Source organism: Branchiostoma belcheri, unplaced genomic scaffold, assembly GCF_001625305.1.
Source record: "Branchiostoma belcheri isolate BF01 breed outbred unplaced genomic scaffold, Haploidv18h27 scaffold13, whole genome shotgun sequence".
Lineage (NCBI taxonomy): Eukaryota > Metazoa > Chordata > Leptocardii > Amphioxiformes > Branchiostomatidae > Branchiostoma > Branchiostoma belcheri.
The window spans coordinates 161,694-181,827 of NW_017802713.1; the positions used below are offsets into that span (position 1 = coordinate 161,694).

The 20,134-nt window shown below is 40.6% G+C and overlaps 4 protein-coding genes across 4 annotated transcripts; all 4 read right to left on the bottom strand.

Annotated features, from left to right (window-relative positions):
- Positions 1-5,453: 5,453 nt before the first annotated feature.
- LOC109463877 (calmodulin-like protein 3) lies at positions 5,454-6,927 on the bottom strand. The gene is made up of 3 exons (XM_019760746.1): positions 6,805-6,927; positions 6,341-6,478; positions 5,454-5,646 (listed from the first exon to the last, which is right to left on the bottom strand). Exons 1-3 carry the CDS (start codon positions 6,925-6,927, stop codon positions 5,476-5,478), a joined length of 432 nt encoding a protein of 143 aa, XP_019616305.1. The 3' UTR covers positions 5,454-5,475.
- A 2,317-nt stretch (positions 6,928-9,244) lies between these two features.
- Positions 9,245-11,088, bottom strand: LOC109463875. The gene is made up of 3 exons (XM_019760743.1): positions 11,009-11,088; positions 10,421-10,570; positions 9,245-9,710 (listed from the first exon to the last, which is right to left on the bottom strand). Exons 1-3 carry the CDS (start codon positions 11,075-11,077, stop codon positions 9,543-9,545), a joined length of 387 nt encoding a protein of 128 aa, XP_019616302.1. The 5' UTR covers positions 11,078-11,088; the 3' UTR covers positions 9,245-9,542.
- A 1,805-nt stretch (positions 11,089-12,893) lies between these two features.
- Positions 12,894-15,094, bottom strand: LOC109463650 (cell wall protein DAN4-like). Its single transcript, XM_019760503.1, has 3 exons — positions 14,783-15,094; positions 14,062-14,305; positions 12,894-13,642 (listed from the first exon to the last, which is right to left on the bottom strand). The coding sequence occupies exons 1-3, from the start codon at positions 15,017-15,019 to the stop codon at positions 12,894-12,896; spliced, it is 1,230 nt and encodes a 409-aa protein (XP_019616062.1). The 5' UTR covers positions 15,020-15,094.
- Positions 15,095-17,401: 2,307 nt separating this feature from the next.
- Positions 17,402-20,110, bottom strand: LOC109463925 (troponin C, skeletal muscle-like). The gene is made up of 5 exons (XM_019760822.1): positions 20,057-20,110; positions 19,384-19,453; positions 18,866-18,995; positions 18,070-18,207; positions 17,402-17,586 (listed from the first exon to the last, which is right to left on the bottom strand). The coding sequence occupies exons 2-5, from the start codon at positions 19,443-19,445 to the stop codon at positions 17,413-17,415; spliced, it is 504 nt and encodes a 167-aa protein (XP_019616381.1). The 5' UTR covers positions 19,446-19,453; positions 20,057-20,110; the 3' UTR covers positions 17,402-17,412.
- Between the last annotated feature and the right edge of the window lie 24 nt (positions 20,111-20,134).

A 20,134-nucleotide genomic window follows, 5' to 3' on the forward strand; every position in this document is an offset into this window, starting at 1 on the left:
GTGCCATCTTCAATCACCTGGTATTTGTGATCTTTGAGTGTTTGTGTCTTTGTCTGTGTAAATGTGTATGTGTATGTGTGTGCGTGTCTGTGTAAATGTGTATGTGTATGTGTGTGTGCGTGTCTGTGTGAATGTGTTCGTGTGTGTGTCTGTGTGCATGCGTGTGTATGTGTGCGTGCGCGCGCGTGTGTGTATGTATGTATGTATAATAATGCATGACAGAACAAAACTGTAACTCACAAAACTAAAGATCACAAAAAAAAGTACAAACCATGGATCCGAAACTTTTCTGCAAAAATGAGGTCGTATGCATTCTCATTCTGTCCTTTCTATATGAAAGCTTCTTGTTCTGTCGAATTAAGTCTTAATAGGCAGACACATCGGCATGCAAATCTCAGAAATAAGAGAGTTTTGAGTAGGGATCATCAACATCTATGACGTCAAGAAAATCACAAAAGTATCAATTGTTTGCAACATTTGCTTTTCACTCCAATCCCACGCAGACGTGGGCTTCTTTGTGAAATTCATTGTATAACACGTTACGGCCCATGCACGTGTGCACATTTCTTTGCATGTGAAGCCCTTTCTGAACAAGCACACGCTGGTATAACCGCCAGAACAACAGCTCATGTAAAACTTCTGTCTTTGTTCATCTCTGTTCATGCAATGGTAAAGTCCACTCTGTGCCGTGCTGCCCACCGGTACTTGTTGCATTCACGTCAAACGTAACGACTCATTCTCTACGGCAATTGGTACTACAGTTACGAATTGGACGGACGGCAGGGCCTAATTATCGTGCTTCTCACGTGTGAGGCCGTCCTTTCTCCCACTCAATTCCTCTCCGCATTGATATATCCTCTATAAATATGGGGCATTCTGTCATTTCTCACATATCAGCCAGCTGCAGGTAGTCGTGATTCGTGGTGCTATCAAGTACCAGAATTGCTACAGTTGAGGGCAACAATCACAGAGAAAAGGTAAGATTTCATCTCAAACCCTTTAAAATCTGCAAAAAAAGTTTCCTTACATTGCAGTTTTGTTGGCCGTTTTGAGCAAGTAAATTAAAGCATAGCATTCATTTAATTTGTTCTATATATGATTCTATCTAGCTAGTTTGAGAGAGGAGCCAGACATGACTTTTCACATCTCGGTGAAGATTACCCTGCTTGCGGGCTGCATGCTTCTGTCTTGCGGTAAGTGAATCAACTTTTTTGTACATCTTTACCCATTTCATATCTCATTACGTATACATGAATGTCTACCCTTCGTGGACGTAAACATCTCATGCCGGCGCTCGTATCTCCATTTCAATTGCTGTTGTTTTTTCTGCTACTCTTGAAATTATCGTCTCAATTTAAAAGACACATACCTTGCACTACAGCATCGGACACTTACAAACCAATGCCACACGGCGGTTCAAACTTAGGAGAGGCGACGGCGGGAACTTCTGAGGAGGGAAAGCAGGTACGTTCCAAGCGATAGACGGGGAAACAGACTATTGGTTTCTATCGTACATGTCAAAGCGCTCCATATATAAATTCAAAGCTAGCCTTTAAGCTGTCACAATTTATCTTGTTTAAGACTACAGAATATCTATTATGTTAACCGTAGTGATCGATGCTAATATATATATGACTGAGAAAAAAAATAAAAACAGTAACAGTAGAAATTTAAAAAAAAATAAAACCTTTCCCTTAATGTTTGAGACACATTACACAATAAGAAATAAGGCCGGCGTCAGGTTGTATGGGGGTACAAAAGAACGGTGTTTATCTATTCACCAACCCACATGGTGACGTTGTGTCATCTCCAAGCAGATCCTACGGTGGCAAGAGAGTATCCATTGGCCATAGGCTAGTGACCACTCCTCTGGCCAATGGAATGGATACAGATTCTTGCTTTATTGACACAACAAAAAGTACAGTCTGTGACTTTTGTATGGTCTTCTACAACTTAAGATCTAACAAAGCTAAATACATGTGTGGATAACGTCATCTTACGTATAGAGTATCGTACGATCTGCTCGGAGATTTCTGTTGTTTTTACGTCCATGTTGACACAGGCTACAGCAGAGCCAGCCTGGGACAGTAACAGTAGCGGAGATGGGTCCATCTTCCCGGGTGAGAACCCAGAGACCGAGACTGCTCATCCTTCCCGCTTGCCGCGGCGGCGGGCTTTGATCTACAAGATTCGGACTGAGACGGGCAAGGCTCGGGTTCTTAGATGTGGTAAGTCTTCTAGTTCTACATACAGTGAAAGTCTATTACAGACATATCAAAGATATTGTGCCAAATTATCTGAACGTTAACTGTACACGTGAAGTGTGGGAAACGCTAGGTTTCAAGCTGGCAAGGGCAAGGCATACTGACACAACTACCCCTTTTTCTCTGGGAAACAAGCAATTATTACTCTATCCCATACTCCAATACCATGGGTTACCGAAGAATGGGTTACTGGAAAATAGTAGAAATGCAATCAATTGGCCAAATCAACTGAATGGTATGCCAGAGCAGTTAGCCAGCCATAGCACACTGTACGACCCGCTTGTCACATGAATTTTTGAATGCTGGTACAGTGGCAATATCCGCCATGTACATATGCCATGCTCTTTAGATATGCATTTATATACATGTATATTCGTTATATATATAACGAATGATCGATGGGGCTAAATGTCCATGGGGCTAAATGCATACATCAGAGTGTGATGTTACATGTACATCATACTGAGTAACATGATGCATAGCATACAAGGATAAGAGATTAAACTAATCTAGGCCTTGAAGATTTCTCTCTTTTTAAAGAAATTTGTGATAAATTCACATAGTTACCCTCCATGTAAATGGGGGGTTTTGTTTTTACTCCGTTTCATGTTTGGTCTGATATCTGAAGATCGGTGAGAAGGAACTGTATGATACTTGGCAGATTGATGGATGGGGCCTTGGAGATTGTGTAGGTTGACTTTGAGCACCTGGTGATTGACCTTGGTACTGCAGTTTAATTTTTTTATTCTATTGTTGGCACGTTATGGTCCGTGTGTGCGATGCTAAGGTAGCATGTAGTTGTGGTTACAATGGTTTAGTGATGTAAATTTGGGCCCCCTAGCTGTTTGCTTTGAACCGGAATTGCTATCTCAATGTCAGATTGTTTGCGTTGAATGATCTCAGAACCCGGTGGATGGTTGGCGATCATTTTTGGTATGTGGGTAGACGCTGATTGTCTTTGCGTTTTAGCGTGCATTAGCAGGTTGTCGTAGATTTGCATTGCTTATTTAAAAGGATTTTCACATTTTCACCCCTATTTCATAATAGGATGGTCTGTTTGACCCCAAATTGGTACAGAGTGTTTTTGTTTATACCTCCAGCTGGCAGGTCAGGCCAATCTATTTTTACCTCTAGACCGCGTCTGCAGGAAATATATCTTATCTTTAATCGGTCATTCAGCAGGGAACTGGGTCATCTGTGGTTTGTTAATATGTAACAATGTGCTTGAGAGGTCATTGACCTCAAACAAACCATGGTAACAAGACACTAAACGCCTGCACATGACAGCTTGGGCAACCCCTTCCAATACGAAGTGCCACAACAAAATTCTTAAAGGATAGACATCTATAGACATCTATCATTCTGCTGATAAAAACAAAGTTTGACTCATAATATCTCTATTAAAATACACCAAAAGATTACAAAATAACAAGCTATTTCATGGAGGGACGATGTCTACGACTTCTCCTTGTTTTATATTGTATTACTGGTGGGCACGAAATGACTGAATACCTCTTTTTTTTGTTCTGCCTTTATACAGTTTGTCTAAGTGGATTGTTCTAAATAGTGTCTGTGTTTTGTCCAATCCTGTAGGCCATAACCCACGTTGCTGTTCCCTGAAGTGTGAGGGTCCATACTTTCCACTCGTCAGTCTAGTGCCGCGGATCATGTGGATGGCTGACATCTGCCAGTGCCTCTGCCAGTGCTAACTTACATGTACCAATAAGGCCCGGTCACATACATTGCTTAGTCTTAGCCTCCATAGCATGCCAAAAACTGGGGGGTTTGGGGGTCTTCAGGGTCTTTGGGAGCTTTTGTGTGCTATTTTCTGATTGCATATAGACAACATAGCCTCCCTTGTGATACTCCCTTGTAAAACTGGGCTAATCAGAAAACAGACCACCAAACCCCCAGTTCTATAAGCCTGCTAGTTTAGTCTTCTGTATCTATGGATTTTTAGGTAGGCTATGTAGAGACAACCAAACCAATGAACCATCAATAAAGATTTTTTCTATGGTATCTTTCCTAGCACAAGGCAGCTGCATTGGGTATTACATGTCTACAACTGTTCCAACAATGTGCCCTAAATTCCCCATGCTGTAAATCTATGTCCTGGCCTGGGACCAAGGTACTATACAAGATAATCTTATTTATGGTAAATGTGATAAGAAAAATTATGACCGGCCAGAGGATAATCTTGGAGGATCTGTAATAGTATATAATAACTATTATTGATCATGTTTCATGTTATACACTCCAGTATCCAGATGTTTACCACAGGATTGTTATCAAAATACCAGTAAGTTATCTACTAATACAAAGTAACCTCCAATTCAATGGTGTCAAAATAAAGGATGACTGACAAAATTATGGCGTAATTATGACATTTTTTTCAACCATAACAAGAAGGAAAACACCCATTTAATGTCTGTGTTCTCTAGTTTAAAAACAAACTATACCGTAGTACATGCTGAACATAAAAAGCATAACAATAGCAGGGCAAATTGGCCGGTTAAAAATATCAATTTTGCTACAAGATTGAAAATCACGCAGGTTTTCATTTAACTCAATACAATGAAAAAATGACCAGAAAAGGTTCAGTTTTACTACGTATACTCTGAAATCCTTTTGTATGCATTTAAACTATATATAACGTGGTATAAAATGAAGATGTGCCACAAAGCAGTCACTGTCTTGCTTTTTCCATGCCGATACTGCACAAAATGTAAAAAAAAAAGTATGCGTAAAGAAAACGTTTCTTCCCTAGAGTGGAAAGCATATCTTTAAGGCCACACCAATTTAATTTGTTGTTTCTCGGATTCGCCCTGTCCATTTTTTTCTGATTTGCAAAAAATTTTTTGTTCTAAATCAACTGCAAAATGCTCAATGAAAGACATATTTTGGCCCCAACGGTTGGGGAAAGTCATTTACTTTTCTAGTTGTTCACGTTTTTCAATGTAACAATGCAATTTTGTTTCATTAAAAGTTCAAAATCTATTGTTTTAATCATAAACCAGGCTGGTATGTTGACTTCATGACTCGTATTGTAACATTTTCAGCTATCATGGGGTGCCTGGGCCTGTTTTTTTTCGCCCTGTCTCATCATATTTTTTCTGAAAAAATTCGAGAAACGACTAATTAAATCGGTGTGGCCTGAGCACACATTTACGCATATTTTAAAGTGTGTTTAAAGGTATGATTCAGTGCAGTGCTACTCGTCGCCGTGCCCGATGATCCTGCTGAACTCGATGATGCTGACCCTGCCGTCGTTGTTGGTGTCAGCGGCGGCGATCATGGCCTGGACCGTGTGCTCGTCATTCCCCACCCCGAGTACAGTCAGCACCTCCCGCAGCTCGGCTTTCTCGATATAGCCACTCCCATCCTGTTACGTATATGGTATAGTTTACATTACGTGGTATCGTAATTATAAAATATCAATTTTTATTTGAGTTTACGTAAAAAGTAGTATAGAAACACCAACGAAACAATATGACATTAGTCTCGTAAACGGGCAATCGTAGGCTAGCCAGTATCTCTGCCGTACTGGGAGTGTTTTCCGCCCGCCCAGTGTCATTAGCGCACACCGGGGAGTTTTTACGGGGTCGGTTTTAATTGCTTCACCTACAAAGTAAGCAGGAAGGCAGGCTGGAAAGATAGGCTGTCTACTACGAGTAGACTGCCAGTATTACGAGTGAAAACAATTTCTTCGAAATCTTGGGTAAAATCTATGCGATTTTGACATGAATTTGGGGTAATTTATACAACAAAGTACTAAGTAATAAATTTGAAAAACCGACAAAGGTAACAAATACATTTCTGTGGTGATATTTTTTGGCGCAGTGTTTCACCTATTTTTTTGTGTGTTATGTGTGGAACGTACACAGCACGAAAACAGACATTTAAGCAAACTTTCCGCAATATGTAAAGAAGTCTTAAAGTTGAGAAAATATTTCAGTACACTTTACGACTTCGTAAAGACTGCTGAAAGGCAAATTCCGCCTTTCCGTCACCTTTCAGTGTGCTTAAATACGACGTAAACATAGCTAATTCCATTACAAATCCGTAAACGTAGTTACCTTGTCAAAGCTCTTGAAAAGGTCCCGGACGTCTGCCACAGTAGCTACCTGGATGGCCTTCATGTCGGCAATGACCTTCTTGAACTCGTGGAACTCCAGAGAGCCGTTTTTGTCCTTGTCGTACTGTGCCATTATTTCCTGGGTATAATTTGAAGAAAAAAAAGGATATTCACACTCAGGTAACTATGATATAATGCCATATTGAATGGCTAAACCTGAAAGTTGTTAGATGAATTTGAATTGTCATGTAACAAATATGACATTACACACATGCAACTTGATATAAACACCCTAATATCTATACCTACATGGCCTCCGCAAACCGAAATATTTGAAGTAAACATACTAAGTTACAAACCCTTTTCACATTCAAGACGACTGAATCAAAACTCGTATTTATTACTATGATAAACATGTATATTAACGTATGTTTATATTTTCGTCATTAAAAAAAAAATACCGACCTTCAGAAACTCTGGGCTGGCTGATATTTCCATGTCCTTCAGCGCTGCCTCCAGCTCTTTGGAGCACATTGTACCGTCTTGGTTGACGTCGTACTTCTCGAAAACTGCCTTTGGATCTGCCATGGTGTCCTGTCAGCAATAACTGTGTCAAGCCTGTGATAACAAAAAAAGCAACTGAAGTCAAACGACTGGTTTACTGGATACCGTTCTTTAAATAATTTCATCAGGTTGGTAAACGAATGAATAGCAAAATTCTTTGATCACAACCATCTATTTTTCACGAGCCGACGTTTCCATGACCGTCTGTCATCTTCATCAGGGCAATTCTGACTGGTTTACTGTGCACTGACGCCAGATGTTACTTTGTGCATGGTGCACTAAAGGTGTAACATAGTTCATAGTATGTATGTCACAATTGCACTACGTTCGGAAATGCATTGTTAACAGTAAAAACTAGCTTAAGTGCACTGTGAACCAATGAACAGTGCACTGTGAACTATGTAACACCTTTAGTGCACCATGCACAAAGCTAACATCTGGCGTCAGTGCACAGTAAACCAGTCAGAATTGCACTGATGAAGATGACAGACGGTCATCGAAACGTCGACTCGTGGAAAAAATAAATGATTGTGATCAAAGAACTTTGCTATTCATGGATGCCGTTCTGTTTCTCACAAACAATTGAATGTAATTTCTCGGGTCCATTTACACAGACAAAATGCCTATATCATACAATACAACCGCCACAATTCTAGCATAGGCGACCTACACTAATTCACCTACTAATGTTTTTGTACATTCTATCAAACAAAACTCACCTTTACTAAAAAAAATGCTTCAGCCAACAGTCCTGAAGAAGGTATGAACGTGAATGTTTATGAGAATAGAATGTGGGTGTGGTTGGAATATATGATGACTTTATTTGGCAATCAAGATAATTGGCGTCATAAGCACAAAAGGTGATTCCGTGTGTATGATGTCATAATTTGTTTTCGATGTTGCTCATATTTGGATCTCAATGTATGTACAGAATGTTCCAGAAATAGACCCTTTATTGAAATGACCACGAAATGACCAATTAAGGCATATAAAAGCAAGGACAAGACACCATTCTTAACATTACAATAACAATATAATGGCATTGAAATTATCATATGCTCAACCTTGAGCATTACAATATCTTTTTTATATGTACTGCATTTATTTTTTGACGAAGTCCATTCATTCTCAGTAGCTTGACCAGTTGTCTTTCCGCGTAGTTATATTTGTATGCACATTTATATATAGTATACGTATATGCATTCCGGTGTTATTAGAGTACAATTTTATTAACATTTGAACCTCTTTTCTGTACTGTATACTAAACACATAGCTGCATTGAGGATGCCTAAAATAACATGTCAGGTCTTTCCATTGTGAGCTGATCACGCGATGCCTGGCGGCCAGGGTACCAAACCTTGGGTCGGCTTGGCGGTAATTTTTCGGCCCTGACCTTTACCAAGCAAAGGCGAGTTATACCACGGACCTATCTCCAGCTGGTTTCTTTGTATCCGCTAACTTCCTGTATTACGCTTAGCCTTCTGTCGACGAAGAAAACCTACTCCCCCGAACCGCGGTAATTGAGGCCTGCTTGGCGGCCCCAAACGCTCTCGGCGCCGAAAGGATAGCACCGAGCTCACGTTGGTCTGGTTACCATGCTAGATGCCTGGGGCATTAGGTCATTAACTTCACGTTTACATTAGCCTAGATCTTCTCTCAGAGTTTTATATCGTACTACTATATTGTATAGAATTTCCAACAACAAGACGTTGTCAGAATCTGCCATCTAGATTTCAATTTTGACAACATATGAAAGACAACTGAATTTTGCTCGCCCTGAATTTGCTACAACATCACTGAGTCCCTATTACATGAGGCAGTGAACCAGAAATGTCGCGCGCTAGGTCGAGCTGAAACAACGTGTACCTGTTGTGATGGCGGCCATTTTCAATCAGCGACAACTGCCGCAGGCATCTGGGAGGTTTGTGTCAGGTGTGACCTTCAAACGTTGTGAAGGACAAACGCTGAAAGCATCAAAAACTACTAGCAAGGGCCTGGTCTAGTCTAGCCTAATTTTCTTACACCACGGAAAACAGTTCGAACTCCTTTTGTGCTAAAAAAAACCTGAAGGCCGCCAAGCAAGGTTTTGTGCCAACTACAGTTGTACTACAACAAAGGCCTGTACGCATGATGTAGTTTCCAAGTAGATCGGACGGGAGCAAGATACTGTCTAAGACCTTTTTCAGTGGGAAAGTGGGAATATCCAATATTAATTAGAGTTAGACGCAAGATAAAACAAATATCACATGATTTCAGATAGCACCTTTTTATTTTGCACCAGTAAGCACTCCATTGAAAAAATACTTAAACAAAAACTGAAGAAACATTACACGTTATTGAACGTCCAAGGCCTTTGACGAGTTGTGACGTCTTTGCAGTGCTTTACTCGTATCAGTATGTGATCTTTATAGTGTATTATCCATTAATGTTTCCTTTGTAATGTATTGTCATTATGCCGTGGTAATGCACACACTTAAAAGGTAAAAATATCTATATCAGCATTTTATACCATCGTCGTCAACAAAGCATTTTATACGATCATCGTCAACAAAGCAAACAGTTGGCTAGAATTATTTTAAAAACTGTGAGATAATGATTATTTATCACACTTCTCCAATCTGTTGCTTTCTATAGCGTATCTACATTTCTAAGTACCTAGCTAACTCGACGATAGTGATCTTGCCATCGCTGTTAATGTCGGCAATGGTAGAGGTGACCGCGGCCAGGGCAGTGGCGTCTTCACTCTCCATGCCCACCGACTCCAGAGCTTTTTTCAAGTCGTCATCGTCGATGTAGCCATCTTTATCCTATCAGAGTACACACAGTTAGCATCTGTGTTAATAGAATTCATAGTTGTAGTGTTTATAGCCTTGTTCCAACACAAAATGGAAACTCACCATGAATTTTCATCAATAATAATTGTTGTTTTATCGCAAGTTCATACCCGTGGGCTAATTGCAGGAACAGAAGAAACATTTGGTATAAAAAAACAGACAATTAGTACATGTAGAACTACTGATAACTACTAAGTAACTACTAGTAGAAACTACTGGGTTTGACTTTTTTAAGACAGAGGAAGACAAAGGATCCCACTTATTCTGTAATTTGTGGGTTTTCGGGTGTTAAGAGGAGAGTTGTTTTCAATGTCCGAACTCGTCGACCGTCGTCAGATGAATGGCCCACTACGCTGACTTTCCGGAAGCCGGAAGCGTGATAACGACCATATATCGACGAGTTCGGCTTGCAAATTCTTGGTGAGTTTATTTTTGTGTTGAAAGTTCAAAGACAAAGTTCTAGACTCTAGTCTACAACAGTTGAGTACAGTTAGTTAACACGTGATACGTGTACATATGTTGTTCGCACACACGCAATCACATACCTACTGGCCGCCATATTAGTCGCTTAAATCTACGTGTCTCGTATCATCACATGTATGGAGTGTGGATCCAAATATTATATTGGCGACTTCAAACGTGAATTCTTGTAAAAAAAGAAGAAGATTTTTTCATCGTCTTACCATGTCAAGGTCAATAAAATGCTGAAGAACTTCTTCCCTTTTAGAAGCTTCGATGGCCTTCAGGTCAGTAACCAGGGACGACAGGGTCATGAACTCAGCCAGCTCCAGAAACCCGTTTTTGGGAGGCCTGTCGTAATGCTCTATGATCGCCTGGGGGCGTAGTGAAGAAAGGAATTAATGAGCGATTCTCCTATTTTGTCATCTTGTCTGCCAGACACCAGTGTGGTGGCATATTTGATAATTAGTTCCAAAAGTAGCCTCTACTAAGCGTCAGATGCACGCTGTGAAAGTAGAAATTGACCAAATAGACAGAGACGGTGGAGTTAGTAAGCTAAAGTGGGGAGATATCAAACAAGCCATTATGACTTTTCTCCACTCCTGCACGTTTACATTTCTGTTTTATTATGTTTTGTCAACTTTGCTTTTATAAAGTATGTGCAAATAAATAAAATCAAAGGATAGCTATATCCACTCGAGCTCCCCAGGTATGTCATATGTCTATTCGGCCAATGTCTACTCTTAAACCAGGCCTATTATAACTGCCATGTCGACAGAGGTACGGAAGTAAGGGGTTCTCCAGTGCCTTACATTAAGCAGTTCTGGCTTGAGTGTCAAATCCAACTCCTTCAGTGCTTCAGCCAGCTCTGTGTTGCTCATTTTGCCGTCATTGTTCTGGTCATACTTCTTGAAAACCGCTTCCATGTCGCCCTGTCACGGATAAAAGACTTGGTAAAGCTTCGACAAAAAGACCCTTCCCACTTATGGTCTCCATTGATTAGCACTGAGGCTTATAGAGTCGTAATTTGCCACCAGCTATCTACTCAAAATACTTGTGTGTAGGTTGGATTTTTCTTCTTCAGCAAGGATTTTTCTCTCAGTGTATGTAGCTATAGCTACAGTGACTGCTTTTCGGTGAGGTCTTTAGCATACACTCTCACGTAGTGTAACAGAAATACATGCAGTAATACTTAAACAAAAAGGACAACTCCTCCAAACTTCTATGGCGTCCACGTACCATTTATTAAGCTGTAGTAAACTGGCAAAGCCTATGTACTATATACTGGTGTGAAGAAAAACATGTTTTGCCGTCTTCTTTAGCAAGGGGGCTTCTCTCAGGATCTGCTTTCCACCCGAACGTATTCCATTCAACAAAGGGCAGATAGTGAGAAGCATAATCTTTTAAACAATCGATTCAAATCAAATCGTTTCACAGATTATCGAGACGTTCATCATTGTTCACTGTTCAACAATGATAAACTGATGACGTCCTGTAATGTTTGCATTTACTGCACAAACTGGTCAGAGCTAAGCCAAAAAGCAGTTACTCAAGCAACTGGATATGATTTTGGAAACGGTCAGACGTTTCATCTAGTATCCACTACCTTTCGTCAGTGACTGAGAGACCAGAGGAGAAATGCAGGTTTATAAATGCAGGTTTCCAGAGTAATTGGCTGGATGTATAACCTTCATCGACGTGGTCAGAGCTAATTTGACAGTTTTAACTCACCTTAGCTGAAGCCATAAGAGCGACGGAGAACAGAGTCAAATGTAGGGGGATAGTTGACCAAGTCATGGTGCTGCAATGACCGACCCTCAACGAGGTCAAGGGAGAGGTGAGGTGTATTTTGTGTCAGACGTTTAGAAGAAGACAATATCACGTATACGGTAAAGGCCAACCGCGGTCGGTTTGGTCTGATGACTTGAGGTGGTTCAACCACTTTGGGCATGTTGAGATATATCTCTTGTTTTGAAGCTGGGTCTGCTTGGAGGTTGGCCTGATCTACGTTTGCAATCTTAAATTTTGAGAAAACAAAAATACAACCATCAACCTTCAAACCATCATTTTATCGTTTTATTGACGACCCTAAAGATTCAGTGACAGATGGTTGATAATAGATCGTTGACACATTGGCTCTCGTCAACTGTAATGACTGACATATATCACAGATGATCTGTGAATTGTGTAAGGAATTGCTGATATGCTGATATGTAATAGAGTATATGATATATATACCATGAACGTATATGCATATTTATATATATATATAACCTACCTACTAGTTCTGTGGCTATCTGTTTTCGCCAGTGTATCTAATATGATCTTGTAAGGATCATCATTTTGCTTAAGGGCACCATATAGTTTCCATCATCAACATCATCATCACTAGTCATCAACATCATAACTATAAACCTTATAGAATGCACTATCAAATTTAGAACAATATCATATGTATGATTGTCATCTAAATTCGTAATCTCCATGTACTTGACGCGATGTGCCCCTATGTTATAATCTCCAAGCAGATCATATTGTGGCAAGGCAGTATCCCAAGAGTGTCCCTTAGCCACCTTCGGTGGAGATTACGAATTTAGATGACAAACATACATATGAGATTGTTCTAAATTTGATACTGCATTCTAAAAGGTTTATAGTACGTCATTAGACATAGTTTTCTGCTTTACATTAGATCTGTCACTCATGATACGGACGCTTGTTCTTCCGAAACTTATTCTTAATTTTCCTGGACGACGGAGAACAGTTCTTCCTCTTCTTGTTCTTCTTACGGCGGCAAGGATGAGCGTTCTTGGCAGTAGTGGTGTTAGGAGGAGTAGTGGTGTTGAAGTCGGGTGGCATTTCGGTAATGTTAGTCGTAATGTTGGCTGGAAATGGAGTGGTAACATTGGAAGGGGGTATCTCTGTGACGTTAGTTGTTGTATTAGACGGCACTGTGGTTGGTTGTATTGGCAGTGGAGTGGTTGTATTAGTAGGAGGCAGTGGTGTAACAGTGGTTGTAGTGTTAGACGGAAGTGGGGTGGTTGTATTAGTAGGCGGTGCTTTAGTTGTAGTGTTAGACGGCACTGGGGTGGTTGTATTAGTAGGCGGTGCTTTAGTTGTAGTGTTAGACGGCACTGGGGTGGTTGTATTAGTAGGCGGTGCTTTAGTTGTAGTGTTAGACGGCACTGGGGTGGTTGTATTGGTAGGCGGTGCTTTAGTTGTCTTAGTTGTCGTGTTAGACGGCACTGGGGTGGTTGTATTAGTAGGAGGTGGTGTTGTAACGTTAGTTGTACTGTTAGACGGCAGTGGTGTGGTGATGTTAGAGAGAGGTACGACTGTTGTTGTAGGGGGTCCTGGACAGTCGGTCTGGTCTGTCATACGGAACAAGGCGGCGTCGATTCCCATCTCTGTCACCTCGTACACAATATCCTTCATAACGTCCTCATCTGTAAACATAGAGATATACGACAATAATGATCATGATAAACCACTCATTAATTCATTCATTCATTCATTCGCCCAATGTTCAAGAGATGAAAAGGCTGTCATATGCTTCTCCTAGTGGGTCATTTAGTCCTCACTCTCAGTGAGTCAAGCTTGTCTCAATATTGCTATCATGATGTTTCTAACATAGGGATCGAAGAAGAGATGCTGTTACAGTCTAATTCATTTAACCCTTAGCCTTGGAGTGGCTTTCGAGTCTTATTACATGGTGACCAATAAGTAAAAAAAATGCTACCTTTACCAGGCAAATTGACCAATTTACATTTCCTAAAATGTTTTTTTTGTCAATTTTTAACTTATACATGTATATTTCTTATGTTGTTTTAACACTACAGAAACTTTCAGTGTGTCCTGTACTCACCTAGTGTCCGCTCCCTGCCCAGAATCCAGGCCATCTCGACTTTAAACAAGCCCCAGACGATGTTGATACATGACCAGACCACCGCATAGCCGCTGTAGTCCGTGTCCAGGACCCAGTACGGGCCCTTCGGCCAGAAACGGGAGAATCCGACGGACAGCTTCGCAGGCACTTCAGGATCCGGTACGTGGGCCCGGTACACAGCCTTGCTCACCCGGCCATGGCTGTCTATGCCTTTGGTAAAAACCTAAGGTGGAAAATAAAACAAGAACGAAGCAAAATGCTTAGTTTTTTTTTCCAACATGGGCATGCCAGGACTCGAACCCGGGAGTCGCACACTCTGCCGCTACGACACACGACCCCACCATTGTTTAGTTTTCATTCTGTCTACAGCATATGGTACTCGTACATTCACATGACGGTGGTACAGATTGTTTACTAATAAAAGTGATGTGTTATTCCTAAATCGAGAAGCTATCATAGCTGGCTAAAGAATTAAGATACAACTGCGCCCTGCTAATCAAAACAGTGTATGAAGGCTAGCAATTCATAAGAAGCTCCATAAATTACAATGTAATGGTTTAGAAAATGCTAGCTATTCGTCAAAACTTTGTCATTTGAAGCTAAGTCAATACTGATAGAGACCAATGTATAGTTCTATCCATGCTGCAACTACGTGATACAAAATATTTATCTAAGACACAGTTGCGAAGACAGTTCGTACCTTGATGCCGCCATGTCTGTGCAGGTAGTACCAGGCTTCAGAACACTTCAAGCTCCGTTCAAACGCGACCGGGAAGCGTGCGATCTCGTACCAACGTCCCATGTAACTCTCCAGACTAAAGTTTGCCTTCACGGGAAGGTCCGGGCACTTTCCTTCCGAGAACTTCCCGAATCTCTGCCCGTCAACAACAACCACCACCGCCGAGAGGGCCAGGAGGAGAAAACGCAACCCCGCCATGTTATTTTCTTCCAAGGTGGTTGACTCTAGCCTGGAGTCCAGCCTTGTTAGCTTTAGTGCCGGGGTAGCGGATCCAGGGGAGCGGACTAAAGCTAACAAGGCTGGACTCCAGGCTAGGTTGACTACGGTCCAAGAAACTGACGGGGTAAACTAGTACTGGACCCTGTCTGTTCACAGTGTACTTAACAGTCGGGTTCATTGACCTGTACTGCTGTGTAAGCAAGTCGCGAGCTGCCCTAGATTCCACTTCCATTTTCCAAGGGTTACGACCTCATTTTGTACAAAAAGAAAAGATATATATATAGAGGCATAACATCAGGTCGTGCTTTTTTTCAAATATCAGAGTAACTTTGTGTAACTTTGTGTAAATTTTTCAAATGATACGAAGATGGCAGTCCTTTATCATTGTCTTCAAGGAAAGTTGTTTTTCTCGACTTTCGTCTATTAAAATACTGTTGTCGTTATTAAAATCATAATAGTTGCCTCAAGTCAATCTGTGTGCATCTATTAATGTCACTCAAGCCTCAGAAAAGTTCATTTTACTCTTTATTTCTGTACTTGTTTTTGTTCGAGATAAAATACATTGTACATGTATATATTATACTCTTTCATACTCTATCACTCTTGGCGTGGTTACCGTGCGTGTAAAGCCACTTTAACAAGACTTACAAAGATAAACAAACTTACAGATGGTTTTCATCAAGGCAACGAACGTCCTGGCAACGGTTCAGGAACGTTCCCCGGTCATTCACCGGGAGCAGCTAGCCTGGTTACCAAACCTATTATAGCTCCCGAGTCCTACATCCTCTCTGCAATTGCAAGTAGAGGATGCAGGACTCGGGAGCTCCAATAGGTTTGGTAATCAGGCTAGGGAGCAGCCTGATATCTTAGATCTAATCGCACTCAATGTTGGCATGGGCACAGGAACAAGAAAATGAGACAGGCAAAACAAACACGATACAATAGACTAAAAGAAGATGCAATAATAAACAAGAGTTCCGAGATCTCATACATGTACCTCCATGAAATATGGGCTTGATATGTAAATGAAAATTTCTGCTTTAATTACGCAAATGACCTCTGCATTAACATAATATATGCATCGTGATGTTAACTTTTGATTAACTTACAGATGTCCCAAGTATGACATTCCCATCATTCACCATTAAGAAATCATAGAATTTTCGCATTAATTATGCAAATTAGGTCACATTTGCATAATTAGTATCTGTTGATGTTCCATCTGCCATAGGTTACATACATTACATGTATGAAAGAACTATAATGTAATTATAGAATTTCCTCATTAATTATGCAAATGAAGTTCCATTTGCATAATTTGCATCTAATTATGTACATCTCTCTCTCAGCTACCTACCTACCTACCAAAAATGATGAAAATACATTGTTCCTATCTGAACTTATTGGCTTTCAAAGATTTCGCCCGAAGGTCCCCTGCAGTTCCAGAACAAGCTGCTAGGGGGACCAAACCCACACCACTTATTGCTGGCAGGAAAATCTATCTGGCAACAAAAATTCAAGACCATAGCATGTTCAGGACAAAAGATACAAAAACCAGAAGTTCTGCTGCAGTACCAAGGTCATCCACCAGGAGGCCCATATTTGACCTTGACCTTCGTCTTCCTAAGACTTATCAGCATACCAAATATCATCACAATCCATCCAGGCGTTATGAAGTTATGCCGCCTACAAAGTTGCGGAAACACAGACAGACAGACAGACAGACAGACACACACACACACACACACAGACAGACAGACACACAGACAGACACGCCAAAAACAATACCTCCATTTTTCATGGAGGTAATAATACTGCTTTATTATTGGAAAAAAATACTAAAACTCGGATTAGCCCCACCCATTGTAACGTTATATCAAAGACAGACTTATGCAGGCCCTTGTTGTTGGAGTACTTAGGATTTGGTAGGTTTTTATTCTGTATTTGGTTCTACACCTTTTTGTACTTTGTTCAATAGTTGTTGCTATGCATTGTACCATGTACCATTGTCATGCAATAATCTTCCTTTTTAAATAGCTGTACTTTGTTGGCGTCTTCCCACCGCTAACAGCCAGGGGGCGCAGTTGTGAGGACAATAAAGCGTCTGCTACCCCAAGTCAAAAAGATTTTTGAATACATCAACCTTAACTCACACTTTCCATAGCGCTAGCTACGTACCATTATAACGATAAAAAATATAATAAAGATATATAACGTAAAATAACAATAGAACATTGAACCAATACAAAACAACCGTTCCTAAAATAGTCTATATCACGTTTGACTATTTTCAGGAACTGTTGTATTTCATTGTCATTGGTTTCATGTCGTCTTTAGAGCAGCAAAGTAAAAAGGAAGATATATTTAATAGTCTATACTGTAACGTTTAGGAAATTTACAAACTCTACAATGCTGATCTTCCCGTCCTTGTTCTTGTCCACGGTGTCCATGATGGTCTGCACGATGTCTTCTGTAACAGGCTCCTCACGGAAGTACTCCTGAAGTCCCTGCCTCAGCTCCTCAAGATCTATAAACCCACTTCCGTCCTGAAGGGGAGATGTGTTACTATGACTACTAAGTACCTAATACCAGCTCAGAAAAGAACACGAAATAGTCATTGAGTAAAGAGACTCTTTTTACATAACCAAGTCTTTTATTCAGCCGACGTTTCGGTGACCGTCTGTCACCTTCCTCAGGGCAGTTCTGACTGGTTCACACTGCACTGCAGCACAGGTGTTGCTGCTATAGATGCATTCCCAAACGTACAATATTCACATATGCGTGGTGAATAAAAGACTTGGTTGTGTAAAAAGAGTCTCATTACTCAGTGTCTTACCAATCTGATGAAACTATTCATGGAAGAAATACGTAGTCATGCATTCAAGTACCAGAGTTATCAACCAATTAAAGGATCGAGATGTTCAAAAACTCATTCTTTCCTAGAACTATCGCAGGGTGGAACTCGCTGTCCTAGATCCTATAACTCGTTTTTTATGAAGCATGTTATGACATACTAAAGACCGTCGTACCTTATCCATTTTGTTGAAGGTTTTTAGCAGTGTCTCTGGATCGACATTTCCGATGCTTTTGAAGTCTGCAACTAAAGTGTCAAACTCTACCAGGTCCAGTCTGTTGTTACCGTGTCTGGAGTACTGATCCATGATCGCCTAGGACAATTAAATGGTAGGAATAATTATGGTCAAAATATTTTGGAAACAAATATCATACTCACCCCTTCATTCAACTAAACTTTAATTCATTTCTATTGATTAAATTTAATAATAACAATAAATATCTCTAGAACATATTTTTAAATATGTATAAACTGTACTTGCAACTTAAGTGTAATAATTTTTAATTGAAACACCAAAATGTCCGATGCACATAGTAACTTGTAAACAGGATTTTGTCTTACTTGCCTTGCGCCCTCCTTTTAGTGTTGTATCGAGAAATAAAGGGCTGACCTGGGGTTTACCAGGTAACCTTTCATCTTGTATATTCATTGTAATAAAGATGGTTTTAAACCCCTAAAAACACTTTCATCAGTTTGATTAATTACCCTTATCCTGCTGTCATTCCTGGCACAATATTTTTCAATAATTTCACGTCTTAATTAGATCATAGACCCCCTTTTTTGCCCTGCAGTGGCATAGTTACTTCCACATTCGTTGCGTTTCGCTGTGGTGTGATGCGTTGCACGAGAAATACCCCAAATCGTACATATACAGGGTGCTAAATAGATGGTACTGTATGTGCAGAACAACAATTGTTGTGCTCCGCAGGACAAGGGTTCTGGGAATGCTATATACTGTATCTATTATCTACCTTAATCAGCCCTTCCGTCGGTACGGCATCAAGATCCCAAAGAGCGTCCTCCAGCTCAGCCGTACTGATGTACCCGTCATGGTCGGTGTCAAACTTCCGGAAGATTTCTTCCACGTCTGGGGAAGTGACTCTAAAACGATTGGGTGATCCAGAGATTATGTGCTGATGACAAGAAAGGTAACATATGCAAAGCAACTGCATAATGTTTACCTCCGCATATGGTCTTCTCTGTTAATTCGTACTCAAACACATTCATATTATCATATGGTCAGACAGGAGTCTAAATCCTTCCTGCTATAAAATCACAATTATGTAACCCAACACTAGTTACCATGGTGACAGACGCCTGGTTCAGGTCATTACTTTATTGGATTGGAGTAGACGAAGAAGAGGAAACGGATCAAACATTAAGTTTGCTTTTGTGTTAATATGGTTATAATTACGCTTGTCTTGTCAATATACTATCCTATTAGAATATCTGAAATATTGCAGAAAGAATTGAGGGTGGGTTCACGCACCTGATAGTTGGAAGTGGAGCCGATGGCACAGTCGGGTCATTCACATCACACACCGCGGCCATCTTCGGATCTACAAACAGCAAAAGGGCTCCGCCTCTGAGGCGTCAGCAAAAAGGGAACAAGTCACGTTGATTCTGTGTGCTCTGTTTTATAGTGCGTAATCCTGCTATGTGAAGCTTACTTCCATCAAAGTTGTTGTTTTTTTCAGTTGAAGATTTTCTTATCACAGTCGACCTATTGTGTTGCGTGACCCATAACAGACAAGGTTAACACTGTGAACTCAGGAATTACGGAACCCGGAAATAGCCTTGACATGCCAAGCTTACATGCCGACATACAAGTTTACGTGTACGTTTACCCAAGATTATCATTCCCATTGTCGAGTTCCAGCTTTATACATTGTGCTGCAAAGACATAAGCTAGCCGTTTTTACTGTATCCAGTGTTCAATAGAGGAAAATCTCGTCTTTCTAACTGAAGATTCCTGTAATACCACAATGAAAGCAGCGCCGCCATTTTGAGTGAGAAGTTAGTGTAATGTTGTCTGCAAGTTGGTACAATGAGGAAGCGATTACTCAACAGTAATAAATTTGCGCTATGAACGGTTATGTCCTAATGAGTATCATGCATTTGTAATTAAGCCCCTACTGATTGCAGGTGACTGTTGGTCTCACCTTGCTGAAATCTTTCAAACCTTGAAGCCTCAAGGACATCCAGGACTCGTAACTTTGCTCAGGCAGGGAAAAATCATT